The 22,506-nt window shown below is 35.1% G+C and overlaps 2 protein-coding genes across 27 annotated transcripts; both read right to left on the minus strand.

The window, feature by feature from the left end:
- Positions 1-5,838: 5,838 nt before the first annotated feature.
- LOC18441853 (serine protease inhibitor, Kazal-type family protein) lies at positions 5,839-6,614 on the minus strand. The gene has a single exon (XM_006852080.4). It carries the CDS (start codon positions 6,409-6,411, stop codon positions 6,013-6,015), a length of 399 nt encoding a protein of 132 aa, XP_006852142.1. The 5' UTR covers positions 6,412-6,614; the 3' UTR covers positions 5,839-6,012.
- Positions 6,615-9,280: 2,666 nt separating this feature from the next.
- LOC18441851 (putative aarF domain-containing protein kinase At5g05200, chloroplastic) lies at positions 9,281-22,214 on the minus strand. Of its 26 annotated transcripts, none has more exons than XR_016057110.1 (14): positions 22,034-22,214; positions 21,543-21,671; positions 20,936-21,130; positions 20,028-20,075; positions 19,824-19,952; positions 19,457-19,581; positions 18,741-18,851; positions 17,836-17,944; positions 16,734-16,852; positions 16,282-16,435; positions 15,899-15,989; positions 14,638-14,735; positions 12,625-12,817; positions 9,281-9,631 (listed from the first exon to the last, which is right to left on the minus strand). XR_016057110.1 is itself a non-coding variant. In XM_020671986.2 (12 exons), exons 1-12 carry the CDS (start codon positions 22,145-22,147, stop codon positions 9,525-9,527), a joined length of 1,431 nt encoding a protein of 476 aa, XP_020527645.2. In that variant the 5' UTR covers positions 22,148-22,214; the 3' UTR covers positions 9,281-9,524. The 26 variants fall into 26 exon arrangements, 13 of the variants coding, with proteins under 13 accessions (XP_020527645.2, XP_088725114.1, XP_088725116.1 ...); XR_002282217.2 differs by having other exon boundaries at positions 15,899-16,031; XR_002282218.2 differs by lacking the exon at positions 9,281-9,631 and adding an exon at positions 11,611-11,740 and having other exon boundaries at positions 15,899-16,031.
- Between the last annotated feature and the right edge of the window lie 292 nt (positions 22,215-22,506).

Below are 22,506 nucleotides of genomic sequence, written 5' to 3' on the forward strand. Positions count from 1 at the left end.
TTTATTTGATAAACTTAAGTAGGGATGGCCAGTTAGCCTGGCCTTGGGCTTGAGGACCAGGCCCAAGCCAGGACACAATAGGGTGGGCTGATGTTTTCTCTTGTTTATTTATTTATTTATTATTATTATATAAATATATTATTATAATTAATTTTTTTGTACTTCCAATTTTTAAAACCATTTACCAAGAGATCTAAAATTTCAAAACTTTTATTACGGTATAAAATTCCATGCTTTTGTATCTTCCAATTCCCAAAACCCAAATAACCCTATTTCATCACGTACTATTGACTCAAACAAATCATAAAGTGACATTTTTCTCTTTCTTCTTAATGTCCTCTCTCTCTTTATATAACTTCTCTTGTTTTTCTTTCATCTTAATGTCCTCTCTCCATAACGGCTCTTTGTCTCTCTTAAGATGGGGAATAACATCTCTCTATCTCAACGGAGAGAAATGTCCACTTCTTCCCTCTCTCTCAAGACTGAACAAAACGTTTCTCTCCTCTTCCTCTCTCTTTAAAAAAAACCCACTGAGCTCTCAAGCCTTGTAGTCTCTCTCAAAAGCCCCAAATCTCAACAGCCTCTCTCTCTCTTTCCAAAAAACCCACAGATCTCTCAAGCCTTTATTATGGTCTCTCAAAATCTCCAACTCTCTATGTTTATCTCTCTCTCCTCTCTCTCTCTCTCAAAAATCAATAGAACATCCGCTGCTCAACTTCTTGGGGGGATCTTTCTACCCCCTCTTGCCGCTTCTACATGTAAAAGAGCTAATGACCCACCTTCAAGAGCAGGTAAAGGAAGCACCGCAAGATTGAGATTAAGAATGACTGCAAATTGATAGAGGCCATCAATGCTTGATCTTGCAACCTTTGCTCCTACAGCAATAATGGCTACATGCCCTGAAACCTTGCTGGCTCATTGTGAAAAATTGAAAAATGTATGTTTCAAACTATCCAACACATTCATAGAAAGACCCAAAAACTCCCTGCTAGCATAGACCGTAGTCTCTGTGGGATTTTTGGGTTTCAGCTTCGGAACTCTAAAATTAGCAGACAATTGAGAATCCCAATCCTTCTAGTTCCATCCGAATTAAAATCTAGAGTGCCCCCAATTTTCAAAATCTCATTTTCTCTCTCTACCTTTATCGCGACGCTCCTACCAGGGATTTTCTTTATCATATCAACACCTTAAAAAACAGAGACACTAAGAATTATATCCCAAGAGCATAATCCTTCAACAAATTTTCATATAACTAGTACCTTGTTGATAATTGGTCTATCCTTTAACAAATTCTCATTATCAACTGGGATATTACTCTCAGGATCATTGCCTTAAAACCCACAAAACCAGCTAGAGGAAGAGCCCTGATAGATAACTCCATATTCTTGGCATTGAATTCCGCTAACACATGATTGAAACCCACAGCAAATATACTCACATGGATTCCTTGAAGATATGCATCCAAAAAATGCCCACTCTCATACTATGATAATGGTGGTCAAGACTACAACTGCTTTTAAGAGCAGATTGGGGTTCCTCTAAGCTTCCAAGAGAGAGGCATGCAATGGTGGAGGGCCTCAAATCTCTGTTGGAGATGAGGTAGGAATGGGATTTGAAAAGATGAATTTGAGCTTTTGAGGCCATTCTGGAACTGATTTTGCAGAAGAGAGCTTCACAAATGAGAAGCCAAAACTTAGCCTTAAGAGAGAGAGAGGAGAGAGAGACATTATGCTTTCTCTTACAAAAGAGACATAGAGAAGTTAATAAAGAAAGAGGGACCTAAAGTTTAAGAGAAAAATGTGTTATTTTCTGATTTGTTTGGATCAATAATGTGTGGTTAATGGGGGTTATGTGAGTCCAAAGGGGTTGGAATATACAAAAGATTGAAACAACTTATACGGTAAGAAAGGTTTTTAAACCTTGAGCCTTCTAAAAAATGAGCTCCAAAAGCAGGAGGTACTGAAAATTTTTCTCTATTATGATTATTATTATTTTAATTGTGAATGTATTAGGCCTTGCCGGCCTGAACCCGGCAAAGTAAAGCTTGGGCTAGGCCCCTTCAGCCAATCCAAGCACGGATTGGTCAGGCCTGGTGCCAGCCCTAAACTCAGGTTTAGGATTTTTGTCTGCCTCCAAAGAACTTGCCCTCTAAGACCCACATCTAGTCCATGTGCGATGCTAGGGGAGTCAAAGAAAAGCTTTTTCTTATCAGGCTTTTGTGGTCCTTGTGTATTAGAAAAATGCAGAGAAGAATTTAAGGTATTTAGAAACAAAGAAGTGATAGTTTGCATTAGTTTTATTTAAATTGATGTACAAATTATATATACTTTAGTTGAAAGTGGAGCTACCTAAGATGTACGTCACTTAAAAAATCTGTGTAAAACTAAATTTGGAGTTTAAGAAAATCAAGGGTCCACGGCAGCTAAAAACTGTAGATTGTCTTTCTTCTTTCCCTAGTTGCATATTAATATCAACTTTTTTATTATATCTCTATCACACAAATTTAAAGTTAGTTGTATTTTTAAGGAAAATGTTTATAAAAGATTGCTGCCCTAAACAATCAAATTAAAGAGCACTTTAAAAATTCACTAGAAGAGGTTCTTTCTTCGACAAAAAAAAAAATAGATTTTAATTTTAAAAAATAATACATCTTGTAATGCAATATCCAGGCTGTTGATTTTCAATATTTTCAAGTGTTTATATATTTACTCAATTTACACTATTTTTAAGCTTTAAATTTTATTAATTAAATAAAAATAAATTCATCACAAAGAGTTTTACTGCTGAATAATCATCTTTCAACTCTATTCAATGGTACACCTTATTTTTTATTCTTTAGGGCCTCAACCTTATACAAACCGCACCCTTTTAATAAAAATGCAATTAACTAATAAATTAATAATAATGTTTTTATATCATATGCATTCTCCACAAAAAGCGCCTAATAGCTTCTTTTACATTACTCAAGAATACCTCAAACCTACTCGTAATTTCATCAAAAACTGACCAGGGGTAATTTGAAAATAATAAGAGTATATTGAATTGAATATGACAATATTCCAAGCAACCCGTATGAACAAGGTTATCTTTAAGAATTTGTTCCTGTATTTTGCAATTGACTTTTATTTTTAATTTTTAATGGAAACCCAATTTACACAAATTTTATTAAGGTGCAAAAAATAAAATATTAAAAAATATTTTGCCAAGTGAAAAACCAATCAAACGACCCCCACTTTTTTCTGGGGTAGTTTGGACATTTTCTAGGTCTCAAAATATTTTTAAATATTTTATTTGGATGCACCATACTAAAATTAGATAAACCCCAAAATTTCATGTGAATCATATTTATAGAGTAAAACAGATTATGTCAGGACTGAATGGCCTTAAACTAGAAGCATGTCCGGAGCTGAAAGGAAAACATTTAAACTACAATATAACCCAGCTCTGTCCCCCTCTTACTCATCCTTGTCTGTATTTATTCTACCTCATAAACAGTAAAAACCACATACTGTGTCAAAGACTTAAAGATTTTGGTCATGTTATAATGCTATTAGATTGCCATGAATAGAACAAAAAAAAATTCAGATCATATTCAATCAACCAGTGACCCCTTTTGAATGAGAGGCTGGCTCATGAGGTCAGTACATAAACCATTCTGTGAACAGGATCTTCTCTGCCTTTTACAGTCATTTCCCAGCTTCTTGCTTCTCCTCCTTTCGTTACTCAACGCACTCATGCATATAGTTGATAACTTAGTATCATTATAGACTATGATTCGGATTTTTCCATTAGATTTGACCTAAGGGAAAAAAAAAATTCTCATGATAACTGAATCAGCAAATGACACCATGTGAAAGAGAACCGCATCACAAGGGTATGCGTAGAAAGCACTTCCTCATAGGCGATTCTGCCCCACAGAGTGACCACCTCTTTTCCTTCTCTCTTAACATGCCCATCCAGTCCCCCCACCCTTCCCCCCTTCCTTACCGCCCCCTCCCCCTCCCCCCCCCCCCCCCCCTCTCCCCCTCCCCCTTTTTTCTCCTCTTCTTCTCTACTGTGTATTTCTTTTTCTCTTCTTCCATACCCCTTTTTTCTCCTCTTCTTCTCTACTGTGTATTTCTTTTTCTCTTCTTCCATATTTTCATGTATGATCACGTGACAGACATTATGCGGCTCAATCTAAACACCAGAGCCTTTTTCTCCTCTTCTTCTCTACTGTGTATTTCTTTTTCTTTTCTTCCATATTTTCATGTATGATCACGTGACAAACATTATGCGGCTCAATCTAAACACCAGAGCCAATCGAACATTTTCATTATCCAAAAACGAAAAAAAAGATCGTCCAAAAGTCTTGATTGTTAATTTTGGACTACATTTGAGTTTAGACTATGAAATAAAGAAAAAAGAAGAACCTCAGCCAAAATGCTGGGAATAAATTAACAAATTAATCAAGCTACAAATTTCAGGAATTTCATTTGACAATTGAGTAGACTTCACCAAGCTATGTAAAACTCTCACCTATTCAGGAGATTTTTGCAGAAACTGAGTGGCAAAGAAAAAAAAAAATTATCCAAATTTAAGGGAAGAAAAAATCACCGCCAATTATGGAAGTATTCAGAAAGAGATTCAGGCAAAATTTGGCTGTGGTATTTCCAAGCGTTTCAACCATCAAAATAAAGTGACAACAAATTTCTCACCTGATTTTGTAGATTTGTAACCATTGCAACCATATCTTGACAATTGCCACTTGTCAATAAGATTGTATATGCAATAACATTTCCTTAAGATGAATAGATCCCATAAAATTGAAAATCAATTGGCTTTTATCCCCAACTCCGAGACTACAAACATAGTTCATTCATGGCGTCTGCACCAGTTTAAATTGCCTAAGCAAGCTACCATAGCTATTAAAGACCCATTTATTCAATGCTATCAAATGGACCAATGCAAAAAGTCACCCACTGAGATATTTGGGATTACAGAGTAATTTTACAAACAAAATTAAAAAATACCTTTTCTAGTTTGTGAAAATTAAATATAAACAGTGTTATTTATCCAATCGGCTTTTATCCCCAACTCCGAGACTACAAACAAGGTTCATTCATGGCGTGTGCACCAGTTTGAATTGCCTAAGCAAGCTATCATAGCAATTAAAGACCAATGCTATCAAATGGACCAACACAAAAAGTTACCCACTAAGATATTTGGGATTACCGAGTAATTTTACAAACAAAATTCGAAAATAACTTTTCTAGTTTGTGAAAATTAAATATAAACACTGTTTTATTTATAAAGGCGACATTATATTAATAAAAATATAAACACTGTTATTTATCCAAAATACCAAATCAAAAAGGTCAATAACATAAACCAGATAGGACACAATCAGTTGGGTTGTACAAACATGAAGATAAAAAATTGTTTATGGCACCTTACAATCCATGATAGAATGGTCCGCAAACCCATTATAATGAAACAAGAATTTGGAGAGTACGAAGAAAATAAAAACTTATGTAAAACATCAGGCTACCAGTGCTACCAGTGGTCGGAGCCAATAAATTACTTATGATTTACATATGTTTATTATATGTATTTTGAATTACACTTTACAAAATTTTATGATACATATTCAAGATCAGAAAGAATCAATAAATTGAAAGGCCCCCTCTGTTTTCTCCGGGGAAAAGACAAACCAAATGATTGAGAAAACCCCAAAAAGGAAAAAAGATACTCGAGAAAAATAGAGAGAATTAAATGCAATCCGATCACGCACCAAATGAATTTAACGCCAAATAATTTTATAATCAAACCACATCAACGACAGACTTCCCAATCATAGGATATCCAAAAGCATAAAAAGCCTCCATTAAGAATGAAAATGTACAATAGAATCATAATCCAATACATGTACATCCATGAATGCCAACCTCAATGTGAAGTGTAAACAATGATACATCTCCAAAACAACAATTCTCGAGAAATGGGAACAACAAAACCGCCAAAAACTACAACTCAGAATAGGCCAAGAATGACCAGAAACCCTAGTACAATTAGCCAAACAATGTGAACCAGGAGGAGTACCTGACCAGAAAAGGCACCATTTCCGCCATTGCCAACCTCACAATACCCTAATTTCGCCACCGTGGTGCCCGAACAGAGAGCGTCAGCACACCCGCACCAATAGGTCACGCCATCAGCTCCGCAAACTGGATCAGGGCTAAAACACGATACAGGACACGAAGGCGGCTCGCCATTTGAGGGGCAGAGATGCGAACCAGAAGCCGTGGATTGGTCATTCGAACGTTGGCTTGGTAGATTGATAAGCTGGGGTTGAGCAAGGAGGCAGCAAGCGTGTAGAGAGAGAAAGAGAAGGACTGAGAAGAAGGAAGGAGATGACAGAGAAGAAGCCATGGCGGTGGGCCTGTCGGAGAAGGCCCACCAAACGTGAAGAGGAGATCAGGAAGAGGACCGTCGATTTTCTAGGGTTTCGAACGTCACCAGCAATCTAGGGTTTCAAGGATCTCTGGTTCTTGTAGGGTTTGGAGGTCCTCTGGTTTTCGTAAGTTTCGCAGAATCTGGTTGCTTTTTAACGCGTTTTCACAGGCTTGGAATGGAGAAATCAGGAGTTTCTTCCTTTAGCAAAGGCGACACGCGGAGGACAGGAATGCCCTTAATCTATACGTATAATGACGATTTTATCCATAAACGTTGAAAGAGATAGGGAAATAATAAAATACCGGCAGACGAAAAGATCGGAAATAAATCGGTTTTCTTTCAATACAGTTCGCAATATTATCAATCGTGAATGTTTCATATTTGGTTAAAAAACGGAAAAATTGGATATGTAAATCTAACACAATAAAAATTATGCTTTGTAATTATTGTATAGATATGTTAAGGTCATTAAACATTAATTTTATAGCTTTACAAGTGTCAGGAATACTAGACAATTTTTTGTTGAAACTTTAAATAACTCCATCAACAATACTTATTCTGTTGTCGCAACATAAAACACACAAAAACATAAAATGAAACAACAAGTCAACATCAATACTAAACATAAGAACTGAGAACCAAGGGATAAGATTATTTTGGAAAGAAAGAGTCAAAAAATGCCCTCAATATAGGATTGAGGTTAATTAAAAAAAAAAAGTGCAAAGACCTAAATATATAAAATAGTGATCCATCCAAAATGCTATGTTTTATAACCAATGAAATAAAAGATAAAAAGTAAGATATGAAATTAATCAAACTTCTCTATGCATAAAAAAAACACAAAAACAAAAAAAAACAAAAACAAAAACAAAAAACAAAAAACAAAATGCTTAAGCAAATTTGAATCTAACTCCTAGCTACCTAAATCTTTAATATCATTGAATCTCTCTCTTGCTCATTATAAAGACGTTGGGTTTAAAGAAAAGAAAATATTTTTCATTGGGTTACTCTTCCTCTAATTCTACCTATTATTTTGAGATATACGATTATTTTGATTATATTTTTTGTAGAATATGTTGCTTGTTTTTATTGTACACTTTTTCTAAGGGAACTCATTGGTGAAAGCTTTTATAGAACTTTTTGTTAAATCGAGATTTTTAATTTACTCACACTGTTAATGAACTTATCTTTAAACCAAAATTCAATAATATTAAATTTAAAAAGAAATAAAGTTATAGCGAAGAAGTTTTTTGAAAAAAGATAAACTACATTTTTAAATTGGTTCTATTAAAAAAACACGATTTTTTGAAGATCTTTTGAAAAACTCGGAGTTCTAAACGGATTCTAAAAAATTGAAGATTTTTTGAAAAATTATGTTTTAAACGAAGACTTGCTAACTATGGTTCTGGCTAGACCAAGACTCAAACTCGAATAGTATTCGGGTCCAAATTTTGCCCAGACCTCTCAAGTCCTGGATTTGGTCGGATCTATTGCTACCGTATGACTATGAGGTCTTTTTCTTTTTTTTGTTGGCCGATTTTTTTACCATCATATATCTTATGACTGCGCTTCGCCTTTTACCAATAATATTATAAATGTTGGCAATATTGGGATAATATGAACACCTTACATGCGCCTAAAGACACATGATTGCCATCATACACTCTATGACTACCGATATAGGTCGGGTCCGATTGGACCCGAATCCGGATCCAAATAGTATTCGGGTCCAAGACACATGATTGCCATCATACACCCTATGACTACCGGTATAGGTCGAATCCGATTAGACCCAAATCTAGATCCAAATAGTATTCAGGTCCATAATTTGGACCCATGCTGTAACCGGAGGTCAGGTATACACTTCAGGTCCTGGCTCTAGTCAAGTCCATTACCATCACTAGTAACAAAGAGGTAGGAGGGGAGGCAAATTGCGTTGAAAGGGCTGCAGCTCTATCGAAATAAGTAAAGCCGCACCTCATAACTCATCAAAAATTGCAATTCAGTGTTGGAAAACATTTAAATCAATCATCTCATCTTCAACATTATGGTTGCAAAAAAAAAAAATTAAGATTTTAAATTTTAAAAATAGTGTATATTGCAACAAATCATCTAGACCGTCCATTCCATCCTCAAAATAAATGTTCATAAATCCACAAGATCTGTCTTATTTTAAAAAATTTAATTTTATTGTTAGTTTTGAAAATTGATTTTAGAGTCATCATGAAGAATTTTCATGCCAAACGTGCTTTCTGGATGAGGACTTTATTTTGTTTTCATAAAGCCCAAGCCCATAGAAACTTTATGCTTTTAATTAAGACGTACTGGGTTTGGATATTTGATGTTTAATTTTTTTTAAAAAAAATTATTTGCAAGAGAGGTAATTCAAACATTTGATGTATAAGTGGGTAAAAAAAAGAAAGGTAAAAAAAAAGAAAAAGACAAAAGGGACATTTGTAAAATTTGAAATTGGGTGAGTTTTTAAACCCTAACCCACGCACCAAACCTTGGCCTATGCACCACCTGATGTGTTGACAACTTACCAAACCAACCCTCACCATCTCTCTCTCACTCTCACTCTCACTCTCACTCTCACTCTCACTCGGTGACTCGTATCATTTTTAACATAATCTCTAACCTTCCTCCACTCAAGCTCATCACCAGGCAGCTGAAATCTCTCTCTCTCTTTCTCTCATGTTCTCCTTCCTGGTCAAGTTCAATGACATAAATGACCGAAGATTTCATTTTACAAAGAATAAAGAAACAGTGAATTATATCAAAAAAAAAGAGAGCAAATATCATCCGATCATCTGTAATTTTGCTTAGTCAAGAGGATTACCTGTAGTTTCAAAAGCACACAAAAAGCCCTGATCTCTTGCAATTTAATAATTAGGCTTAAATTGTTTCACAGCCATCCTTCCATTGAGTTTCTGATTTGGATACATCACAACCAGATGACACATACAATTCATAAAACATCTTTCTTTCCTTCTTAAATTAATTCATTTTTCTTTTTTCCAACCATTGGGGGATCAGAAGTTTAACAAGAATGGTTTCCACTGAGTTGCTCGACATACCCAATGGATTTATTACTCGTCCAAGGAGTTGTTTGTGGTCTCTTTCTTCACTCCTTCCATGGGTTGGGGACGAGCCCAAGCAATCCTAGAACCAGCTCTGAGCTTCTCAAGAGTGGCCTCTGCATTATTAACATGTGAAAGGATTAACAATAGTATCTCGATAACCTTAAGCAAGACTGTTCTATAGGTTGTACATCGATTTCCATTAACAGTTGTATCTTCTTCAAATTAAGGTACAAGAAGCTACAGGTTATATAACTCAAATGTTATACTATAACATATATAAAGGCCTGTCAAAAAAACAGAAAGATGAACTTACATAGATCTCATTTGATACCATCTGAACCAGGGGGATTCAAATGAAGATGACAAAGGCGAACGGTCAAATGCTAAGGGAATTGACTATTAGCAATGTTTAAAGATAGAAGAGGAGGAAGATACAGTTAGTTACTCAGTATTTGATGACATTGATTTCTTAGCTCTTGGGGTTTGGCCTCTTAACTTTGGTGGTTCGGGGTATGAGGGGTATTAAATCTAATGTCCAAGGTTCAGATTCACACAATGTCATTAACTGTGGAGCTATGATCAACTAAGTTCATAATTTTCAAGTGGTCCTTAATTCCTGGTAAAAAATCATCTAATTTTTAGAACATAACAGATCATGCAAATTGTGCAGGACTATTAGAAAATCAAATGCACCATTCAGACTACAATTTGTTCTTCCATACAATAAATGTTCCAAGCCATATTGTAATTCATAAAGGGTGACATTTATATAAGGCACTCTCCTTATACTGTAGAAGTAAGGTGCACCTCTAATTTTGATTGGAGATGTAATTCCGGTGACTATTAGAAAACCAAATGCACCATTCAGACTACAATTTGTTCTTCCATACAAGAAATGTTTCAAGCCATATTGTAATTCATAAAGGGTGACATTTATATAAGGCACTCTTCTTACACTGTAGAAGTAAGGTGCCCCTCTAATTTTGATTGGAGATGTAGTTTTGGTGCTAGAAATCCTATGATGGCTTGAAAATATATTTTCATCCCTAGTTATGAAATTTAAAATTAAAAAAAAGGTACAAATCAAGCAGATTTATAAACACTTGAAAATATTAAAAATAGACAGTCCAAATAACTTGTACAAGATGCATTACTTTTAAGACTCCAGATTATTATTATTTTTCTTCATATCCATACATTTTGAGGTCGAGATGATTACATAGGAGGACTTTTCAAGATTGAAACACTCCTTTTGAGGACTTTTGAGGTACACCGTACTTCAATGGTATACGGTTGACAGCTTATATAATCCTTTCCCATTCATAAATACAATGTATTATAATGGTGAGCCTTACGTTTAGAAGAACCTACCACCTAGATTTACAAAAAAGAAGATACTAAAATATCGCTAAGAAAAAGAACGCACTGAATTATTAAGACATTACATTTAAAAAAAAAAAACCCAAAAAGCAATTATCAAATTCCTATGTGACTTCTGCTCCAGGAATTTATGTAGTTCAAAATTTCAAATACACTCCTATCTTTTCCTTTTATTTCCTCATGGACAACTCAATAGAACTCAACTTATTATGGATTTAGGCTGAGCATTGCGGCGGTGTTGTGCAAGGCGTTTTTGTTTGATCACTTAATACAATTCTATTTCATGATCCAAAGATGCCTTGTAAAGCAAACAAATAATCGGCGGCCTACGTCCATCTAGAGAAACTGAGAAATAGCATCAGAAGGATGAGAGGAAAGATGTTAATACACTTAATAATTACTTAATAATCAATTTAAATTCATTCTTGCTGATAAAGTGAGAAAGGACCCCATTCCGATGTTACCGTTAGCATGCATGGATTACTAACTTATGTTTGTTTATTAACCATTGCCTCCTCTCATGTTGCCTAGAGTTAAACTGGTAAGCTAGTAAAGTAAAAGCTAAAATCCTTTGCCATACTTCAAATGAAACTGATGTTTACATGATGACTTGAAGCAAATATACCCTAACAAAGACAATGCCACTCAAAAGAGTACTCAATGCCAACAATCGAAAGACTTAATAACAGACGGAGTTCCTTTGACTTATTACTCAAGCTCAATATCGATCTTGACTCGCCAAGCAATCATGCTGGCTCATGTGGCTATTCGACCCGTTTATCATTTAACACTTTTTGACTCGAGCTCAATGAGTCTATGAATTCTGATTGGAATCGCACACCCTACAAGATCAAGCAGCATCAATGAGTGAGCATTTTAATCTCGATCAAACCCAATTTGTAATCAATCATCCATTGTAGATTCCCATCAACCAATAAGCAAAATCAACAAATTCCAAATTTTTTGGGGGACACCAGCTGAGCCTTGTATTGATCATGAAAAATTTAATTTCTAGATTTTGAGACCAAGGACCTAGATTTTTGTTTTCCATATAGTACAAAATTCATGGTTCATTTAACACTTCTTTGGATGTACCCATATTGAAAAAAAGAAGAAGGAAAAAACAAATTATTTTTCTTAATCAATGGCTAATATGAGTAGATTTCACTTCAATAATAACCAAGCTCTAGTTGGCAAAGTTACTATACAGACAAAAAAAAAAAACCAGGATAGTTCTAAATCCTTTTCTTTTCTTTTTTTAAATTATGGATAATTCCTAGTCCTTTCTTTCCAAGATGAACTATAAGGCTTTCTTACAAAATTATGTAATAATTACAGAGAGAATCCAGATCAATACAACATCAAGGGCCATAATTATCAAGCAATAGGGGTTTCATCCCAAAAACCCATCATAAATTTCAAGTATCAATCACACCAAGATTCAAGATAGAAAAAATAATCCGAATACAAGATAGCAGGAATCCCAAATTTGGGAGTTCACCAGAAATATAGCTAAAATTACAGTAAAGCTCTGAAAATTAACCTGTGGAATAAAAAATTCAAAATAGTGCATATGAAAACCAGTGGTCTTTGGGGAGAGAGAAATCTGACTACCATCTAGCAGCAGATAGAGAATGCACACGTCTAAAAACCAGATACTAGCATTTCAAGAGCATGGGGTTGAATGCAAAAGGCGATAAATGTAGAGAGAGAGCGAGAGACTGACCGTAAATGGAGAGGGAGTCTTGCTTTGGGATCTTGGAGTGAGGGCGATGAAGGAGTTCAGAAGAGGGGGCCGGTCTCCTCATTCCAAGCATGTACCCACCACCAAATTCCATCACTCTCCCTCTGGTTCTCCCTCTCTATTTCTATTTCTCTTTCTCTCTCTTGCTCTCGGTCTTTCTCTCTCTCTCTCCCTCCTGCGCATTTGCAGGGCAAGGAGCTGAAAATCGTCTAATGTAGAAAAATAAAACCACGAAAAATTCAAAATAGAATTAATAGAATATACCCTCTCTTTCTCAAGCAAGGAAAGGAGGTCTTCAAAATAAAAAGTTAAGAGAATAAACCGTCGCAAGGAAAGGAAGTCTTCAAAATAAAAGTTAAGAGAATAAAGGAGGTCTGATTTTTGAAACTACAAAAATATTTATTTAAGAACTGAAGATCTATTTTTCAAATTAAGGTTATGGTAATTTTAAAGTTGATCGGATTGCTTAAAATCTAAAAAAACCTTTGAGTGTGTCATTTGGCTGCTCCCGCAGGAGCACCGTGTTCCTGCTCAATAACTTCCAATAAACAAAGCAATAACGCTTTCATTTTGTGTCCCGTAAAAAAAAGCGCGGGCTCGGTCTCCTCAAATATTTGAAGTTTTTGAGCAATGGCGCCAAAGTACACCTATCGAAACAATTGGAAAAATATTTTTCCAAATTTTAGTTAAAGGACACGTTTTCTATGCTGCCAGCCCGCATAGTAGAAATGCGGGGTTGGCAATAAATATATTTTTAAATATAATTTGATCTTAATTTTAAGAGAATCTATAATCTTTAATATGGAGATTATAAATATGAAAGAAATAAATAATTTTAAAACTATAAATAATATTTATATTAATACAATATTTGGACTATTAGTTACACTTATTTTCAGATGGACAACCTATTTGCATTTATTTTGAAGATGGATGCTTTTTACATTTCGACTGTATATTATAGAAATACGGTCCAGCCAACTTGAAACAATTATCCTTAGTTAAAATATTGATCGATATATAAGGCATCAATCTTAAACAATCAAAGTAAGACACACTCAAATTTGCCAAAAGTCGAAAAGCCATGCTATGGTCTAAAAATTTTTTTTGTTGTTTTAATTCTGAAATTTAAAACTCAAAAAATAACATTGATCGAACATATCTATAAACACTTAAAAGTATTGAAAATGCATAGTCATGTATTGCAAGTTGTATTATTTTCATTGTCTTAAAATCCTTTTTCATTATATCCATATATGTTGTGGTTAGGATGATCAATTGGAACATTTTTATCTTTAGAAAAACCTTTTCTAGTGGATTTTTTAGGTGAACCTTAATTCGATACTATAATGTTGACGCCTTACAGAAACTGGTAGCAGTATATTAAAGAAAAATTTTACATGAGAGTGAGGCCAAAAAATCAAATTAAAGTGTACCTCAAAAATTCATTGAAAGAGGTTGTTTCGATGACAAAAAAATTCTTCAAATCGATCATCTCGACCTCCAAAAGTATAAACATGAGAAAAAATTGATTTCAAGTCTTAAAAATAGTGCATCTTGTATTGTATTTTCTAGACCGTAAAATTTCAAGATTTTTAAGTCCATAGATCTGCTTGATCTACACTATTTTTTAAGCTTTAAACTATTAGAAATGCAATTTTCAAACTATCACATAGTTTTTTAGTACTAAAACAATTTTTTTCAACACTATTTGAAAATATGCCTTAGATTGTTTAAGGCCTTACCTTATACAAACCACACCCATGTATTAATAAAGTGTGTACATTTAGAGATGTGCAATTCAAATGAAAGAGGGGAAAAAAAAAAAAAAAAAGAGAGAGAAAGAAGTAAAGGGTGCCTTTCTCTCACTCTCATTATTACTTTTCTTTCTGTCACTGAATTTCTTTAGAAGAATATAATTCTTCTTTCGTAGATGATCTTTAGGAGGATAATTCTTCTTGGGTAGATGGCAAATTGCAGTGTTTAGAAACTCACCTTGGCCAGGTACTTGGGCCTGGCCCGATGAAAGTTAATCAGCCTCGTCTGAACAGGCTCACTCGGACTCGATCAAGTCTTGTTCAAGGCCAAAAACCCTAAAAGATTAGAAGTTTTGAAGAATATAAAAATTCAAACAAGAGATAGTAAAAGTAAATAAAATGTAAATCAACCTTAAAATGTCCAAACTATGGGAACATTTTAAAAATAAAAAGTTAAAAATAAAAAAGGAGATTATGGCAAAACACACTCACCAATATTTTCTAAAAACATCTAAATTAGATACAAAAAAAGTTCTACAATGTTCCATTTGTTTTACAATGTGTTAGGATTTTTTAAATTTTCGATGCACACCAAGCTGTACATAAAACTCGGGCAACTCGGCCTCGCACTACTGGTGCTTTAAGAAATGCTTAGGTAATAGTCACATGCACAAATCTAAATATGCAAAACTGATCAAATAAAAGCTAGTTTTTGTGATCAAGTGCAACAGAAAATTCACCACAGTAGACAGGTCTTCTTTTGTTGATCAAGTGCAACAAAAAAAACCATCACAATCGCATTCCTTCCTTTTTCTCATTATAAGGGGTGAAATCCTTCTGAATTGATCTCAATCGACCAAGGTCAAATTCAGACTTTTACAATAAAAGAACTTTAGAGAAACAGAGACGTATTTCTATAACAAAAGAATGTAATTATTTTACAAAGAGTGGCTGATTTTCTCTAAATGATCCATTGATACTGAACCTCTTCCCCTGTTATCATTCAATCAGTCATATCTCAATATAACACAATATAGACACTCCTTAATAGCAGATTTTTCTGAAGGACGGTCGAATTCATCTGTCTGGACATTAACTCTGAAGAAGTGAGCAAATGAAGGTTGAGTGTGCTGTGCATGCCTCAACCTGGTCATCACATAACTCATCCCTATCTCCAAAACAACAGTCTTCTCAACCTGCTGCATCTTGGAGTGCTAATACTCAAACCTGAATTGAGATAAACACAAACGGTTTATAATGGTATGCATAACCTCCACCACCACCCCCCACCCCCCACCCACCCACCCCCAACCTCTCCTCTTCTCTCGCTTTCTCGTGGGAGGGATCCCATCATTTAAGCACGTAAATGTGAGGGCAGAACTAGGATGAGTGACCTAGACAGAGGCGATATCCCACAACCTATACTTGCTAATCAAAAACTAATCCATGCATGTTCGCGTGCAAGTGGGGGGGTGAGAGAGAGAGAGAGAGAGCCCAACCTGCTTCACCTAATGCTTCTTCAGCTATTGGCTTCCACTGCTCTAAACAGGAATAGTTGATTCCCATACCCACACTGAGGCCTCTCAATAGCTGCACTGTGCGGAGAACAAAGAAAAGCTCTTCAGGGAAAGACTGCCAATAGAAAAGCACGGAGTGTTAACTATAGAATAGCCTGTGAACTATTACCAGCAAGATGCAAGAAATTAATTGCTGTAAGAATTGATAGACCCGACCAATAAAAATAAAGCAAGTCAAGGTAAATCATAATCTAAAAGTACTGCTTCCTTTTTTTCCCTTGAAAGTTAGATCAAATGTTTGGACTTCTGTCCCATATAATATGACGATAATAGACAAAGAATAGAATAGAAGAGAGAAGATTTACTTGAACAGAGATTTTCTTGAGGGAAGAATCATCTGCAAATGGTGTCATGACTTGTACCCCCGGAGGAAGCTTAGTATCGAACAATGTTTGAGCGAGTTTCAATAGTTCGTTTTCAGAATCTGCAGAGACTTTCATAGTTTTCATTCCAAGCTCCCTATGTTGGCAAATTATAAGAAAGACCATTAAACTCAAAAGAAAAACCATAAATTGATTGCATATTGTTAAGGGTGATAAATGACATCGACCTATACTAGGGAAAAGAAAATAAAAATTCCTCTGCTAAAATTGTTGCCATGAGATTAAATAGTTTCTTAATAATAACTGATTGTTTATTCCCATCATATCAATGTAGCTCCGGTCAACTTTTATTTTTATTTTTTTAAAATTGTAACAATGTGGCTTATGTAACTAGAGATAATGTATCACTCTATCAGTCAAGACAAATTTCGTACTCGAAGCTCTGCATTATCATGGAAGTATCACTATGAACAATGGCCTTAATGAGCTTAGCATATCCAAGCCTTAAGTTGTCCGAAAGATGCTTTACTTGGCCATAGTCCAGGAGAGCAACCTGCAAGAAAGAACATTATATATGCAATTTCATTATTGTCAATATGTTTCTTTGAGTGATAATAGAAGAGGATGACATCAAATTGAAGCCAATCTCAGTTTAAAGTATAAAGGATCAAAAGACTTGGGGGGGGGGGGGGGGGGGGGGGGGGGGGGGGGGGGGGGGGGGAATAAAATATAATAGAATTTCATAGTATTAATGCATGACTGCAGTAATTCCTGCTTCTGCTCGTATTGTTTATCCTCTACGTATCAACATTGATTAAGGGGTGTTTGCTTTCTGGATTACAATCATGGACATGGTGAATTAAGTTCATCTCTTTATGAAGTAATAAAGAGTGCACTTCGACTATTTCATGTCAGCTGCTTCTCAATACAAGGGCCAAGCTAAGGGAAATGTCACACACCACATGTATGCTATACTATTCTGTTAAATTCATTGACTGTGCTTGTATCAAGATCATTTCTCTATGTAGTAAGCTCTTCCAATGCTTAATAACAACTGTATCTTGATACTATAGGGTAAAATAAGGAGAATACCAAACACCGATTTTAAAGTTTCTACCTAAGGTGCAAGCAAATTAGCAAAATGTTGTTTTTCAATGTTGAAAGAAGATATAACAAAATCCAACAATGAAAAACAAAAAATGAAATAAAGGACAAAGAGCTCTCATAACAATCTGAAGCAGTGCCTCAAAACTCACACCCATCCTTGGAACCAGGCAGGGCCTGGGTCCAAGGCAGCAACCAGACTTGGACGAGTCAGAATGGGACTCGGCAGAGTCTACAAAGAATAACAAAGAACCTTGAAAACTGGCTAGATGAAGGTTTTCCACTCGGACACAGTTAGGTGTTGGGTCCGAAAACTCGTCTGAGTCAAAGTTGGACTCACAGAGTTTTAAAATTCTGAAATGAAGATAATGATGGACAAGAAGGAATATGGCTTGTGATAACAGCATTGCTAGGTTCGAGTATTTTACTTGCCTCAGAGTTTTTATAGATTAGGATATTTCCAGGATGTGGATCTGCATGGAAAAAACCACTCTTCAATATCATTTGGCCATATGCTAAAGACAATTTTTGTAATATGTTCCTGCAGCCAAGCACAATTTTAAATAAGTCAATGTTACAACCTTCACATATCGCTAGCTTTCTATGAGAAAATACAACTTAGAGAACAAAATGTTGTTTTGAAACACTAGTATTCAAATAGTTCAGCTCTCAGAGTTTCATGCTAAAAGGGAGGCTGATCCACCTTGAGGTCCACACAGTTTAGACCCAGTAATATTCTTAACAGTTTGAGGTCAGTTGATAATGCAGTCTATAATTAATTGCTCAGCAAGTCACATTTCAAGTAATGATGGGTACTTAGGTCATGGGAAGTAACTTCTGGAGCTAGACACATCATACTTAAATCCACCGACTGTGAAGACAAATATTCAGCACAGAAATGAAGGAAAAATTTAGCAACAAGTTCAAGGTTAGTCTTGCACCATATCAGAATATTAGAGATGAAGCAAGAAAGGGTAAAAAGGCCCCCTTATAATAATGTCAAAACAAAGAAGAAAATAGCTCCCACAAAACCGCAGCGCACCCACACAAGGATTACATATACAAAGCCATACATAGGATGTTCGGTACTAATCAAATATATGTGCATGTAAATGCTAAACAAAGTCCAACCTAAATTCTAGTCAATTTCTTTATAGAACTTAAAAAACATTTATGAATATGCTTATGGGTGGAAACCAGATTATAGTTCAATCTCAATCAGCCAAGAATGAGGGTTTAATAAGATTTTACACAAAAGAAAATATAAGGCTATTATCTGACAACAACACAAAACAGAAGATTATAGCTCACATTCTTGGATGTAACCTGGGACTCACTTCTTAGCTGCTGTTGCCATCTTCCCACTAGAATCTATGCCTCGTTTCGCTATTTCATCTCCAAGACACAAAATGGGGATTCCATCAATGAACTCCATAATCAAAACTTTCCTGACAACACCATCAAAATTTTCCCATATATTTGAAAAGCTTTATAGCAAGGATCTGAAACATCGTAAGTAACTCAAATAATTCATTTCAAAGGTTAGTTAATCAACAGGTTTTCACACTCCAACAACAAATTAAAAGCAAAAATAATGTAAAACAGCTTAAGAAAGGAAGCATTGGCATTTCATGGAAATTTATTTAAGAAAATAAAACCTGGTAGACATGTGGTAAACTATAAATTTTGGATCATATGATTCAAACCCATAACAGAAATGCAACACAATGAATGTATAAATTTATACTTTAAAAAGAAATAAAAGAGGTACAGATTCCAAAGCATTGCAGACAAACTTGATTCATTGATCCAAAGAGCAATCCTACTCGGGCATGAATATTTTTAAAAAGCTTTATTCGTGAACAACAAATGGAATTAAATTTTTAGCCATCTGCAAATATGTTAAATAAGAAACCACAGAAGACAGAAAGAAAGGAGAATCATAAGTGTGCCACAATGGAAAAATTCTATATATCAATCTATGATCAGAATAAAATGAAGTGACATGATCTTTTACGCAATAAATCTGAAATATTGTTGGATATTTTTGCACCTCGTCACCATGTGCGGAATGACTCGTGGCACTCGAACAGGAGGCTTTTTGCTATTATTTCTTAGAAAACATGAGATTTTATCCATATTCTCAGCCTCTCTTTGAAAGTCAAATTCATAACCAACCTACAAGGGAGCAATGGGTTGACATACATAAGAAGTATAACTTAACCAGAGAGATAATAATAATTTCAATAAGAAATACTAGAAATGCATCACTACAATATCACATGTCAAGCAGAAAGAAAGAATTAAAAAGTTCCCTCAGATCAGTAAAGTTAGCAACATTTATATGAACTATAAAAAAACCAAATAAAAGTGTATAAAACTACATAGGAATTTACCTAAACATGTAGAAAGGAAAATACCTGTTTCTCTATCTCAGTAGTTATTGAGACAATATCGAAATTTATATCTGTGTTTTGCAAATACAAAGCAAATGCCCTCAAATTACGAATATCTGTCATCATTAAATGCTGAACTCCAGGATGTTGCACCTGCAAGAACCTAATTACAACTGAAAGAGCCAACTTGTTCATTTTTCAAAAGACGAATGAGTAAACTTTGCTTACCTTGACTGCAACATCATCCTTTGCACCTCTAATCCTTGCTTTGTGTACCTGTTTTACGGCACACAAAATAATCCATTCATGAACTAAAAGAGTCGAAACCACCGGATAACCCATAGGAGGTGCATTATGTGTGTATGAGATTAAGACTTTTAAATTTATACTCATGCACTCAAGTATAAAGCCAAGAAAAGTAAAAGGCAAGGAGTGGTATTTATACTTATTTTCATAAATGGCAAAACTATATTGAAAAAGAGATGTACGCAAAAAAGGCTGAAGCAAGCCATGTAAAGTGAGTAATGCATCTACGAGAATAAACAAATTATTTTTTTTAAAGAATAAACAAATTATTGTGTATTCCAAAAAAATAAACATTTTAACGATATTCAAACAACTGAGGTATAGCAGAATTTATGGCCAAGAATAGTAACACAGAAAGAATGGAAATTTGGATGAATCAATACTACAATTCTTTAATATGAGATTTAAACAGCAAGTGCTAAAATAAACGCTATGAAGTGAGTCATGTATCTTGATAATCAACATGGTTTTTTATCTTTGAAATTAATCATTTATGTTTATTCTTGACTCAGTGAAGTATAATACAGTACAACCCAAAAGGCAATAGGACAGCAACGGAAATTTAAATGAATCAATACTAAATGTAGAAATGAGATTTAAACATAAAGGACTGAAATAACCTATCTCAAAAATATATCTCACAATAAACAACTTATAGAGTAGGGCCAAAAGAAGCAATGTCGAAGCGGAGGAAATTTCAGAGAAATACAGAAAATGAATAAGAGATTTAAGACTAAATGAGTGACGAGGTACCATAATGATAAGAGTGATAAGAGGAAGACATTATTTCATTAAAGATGTAATAAACATATTTGTGAGATAAGACTAACCTGAGCTATGGATGCAGAACCAATAGGGTCTTTGTCAAATCTCTCGAAAATTTTGTCAAGGCTAGAACCTAACTCTTGCTCTAGGACTAACTGGACAACATCGAAAGGCGTAGAAGGAGCTTTATCATAAAGTGTGACCAATCTTTTCACCCAAGCAGCTGGGGCAAGGTCTGGCTTCCCCACTATCTGAGCAACCTGACTTCAAATTTGATCAGAAAATCAGAAACCAAAATTCCATAAAAAGAGCACAAAATAAGAAAGAAACAGTTGAAATTTTAGGAGAGGTTGAAGGCTAAGACATGGAATTGGATGGAAAAGTCACAGAGGGGAAGAGAGAGAGAGAGAGAGAGAGACAGAGAGGGTATAATTCAATCATGAAAGATGGAGGAGAGATGGAAATTAATCTAAAAAATTGGAGAGAGAAACAGACAGAGCTTGGGCATTAAGAGAGAGAGAGGTTTGAGTGACAGTTAATAAATGACAGGTTAATTAGTCAAATTGAGGAGAGAGAGAGAGAGAGAGAGAGAGAGAACAAAAAACTTTTAAAAAATCCACATTTTTTCCAGAAAATTAAAGAAGCCTGAAAGGCTGAAACAATGAATATTACCTTTAAGAAAAAACCCCCAAGTTCAGAACACATTGCATATATCTTCTCAGCCGCGAATTCATGCTGCCTCTCCCACAATATCTCCTCTTTCTCTCTATCTTTCACGAACCTCGATCGAAGTTGACAAAACTAATGAATTTTGGACACACAAAGGAAACACACCATCACAAATGACGGAACAATAGTTGTTCACATAATATTTGAAAAACCCAAATGAATAAAGCACAGAGAGAGAGAGAGAGAGAGAGAGAGAGAATCTCGTATTATCCAAAAAAAAAACCAAATTGAAAGGACGAGAGAGAGTTTGTGGGAAACAATCTTGTAACATTTGAAAAAGCCATCTCAAACAGAGAGAGACCCATCTCAAACAGAGAGACAGAGAGTCGTAAAAATCTGAAAAAAACCAATTGCAAAAGAGGAGAGAGAATGTGGGAGAGAAAGAATCTTGTAACATTTGAAAAACCCAACTGTGAGAGAGAGATAGAGTAAACCTTGTAACTAGTGTAGATATGAGAAGCTCTGAACCAGAACTGGAGCGAGCGTTCCCATGGCCTGAAGGCGCTAGAGAAACGGTCATGGAGGTCTTGGAGCACAAGGACAGGCATTAGCAGAGATGGTGAGAAGGATGAGAGAGAAAATGGAAATTTAAGAGTGAGAAAACTGGGTCCATCTGTTTCTTCCCTGATATCCTCAAGACGCGGCAGAGAGCAGCTCAAAATGGAGGGGAATCTAAAGCACATGAGGAGACGGAGAGGGTTTCCAAAAATGGTTTAATACGGCTGCAGCCCTGTCAAAATAAATAATGCCTCAGCTCATAGCTCATCCAAATTTACACTCCACGCGTTAAAAAACCTTTACATTGATCACCTCGGCGTCAATATTTTATGGTTGTGTAAAAATAATTAGGATTTTACGCTCTATATATTATAACAAATTATTTAGATGGTCCATTACCTTAAAAAAT

Source organism: Amborella trichopoda, chromosome 6 (genome assembly GCF_054954075.1).
Source record: "Amborella trichopoda isolate Santa Cruz 75 chromosome 6, AtrichopodaSantaCruz75HAP2 v2.0, whole genome shotgun sequence".
Taxonomy (NCBI): domain Eukaryota; kingdom Viridiplantae; phylum Streptophyta; class Magnoliopsida; order Amborellales; family Amborellaceae; genus Amborella; species Amborella trichopoda.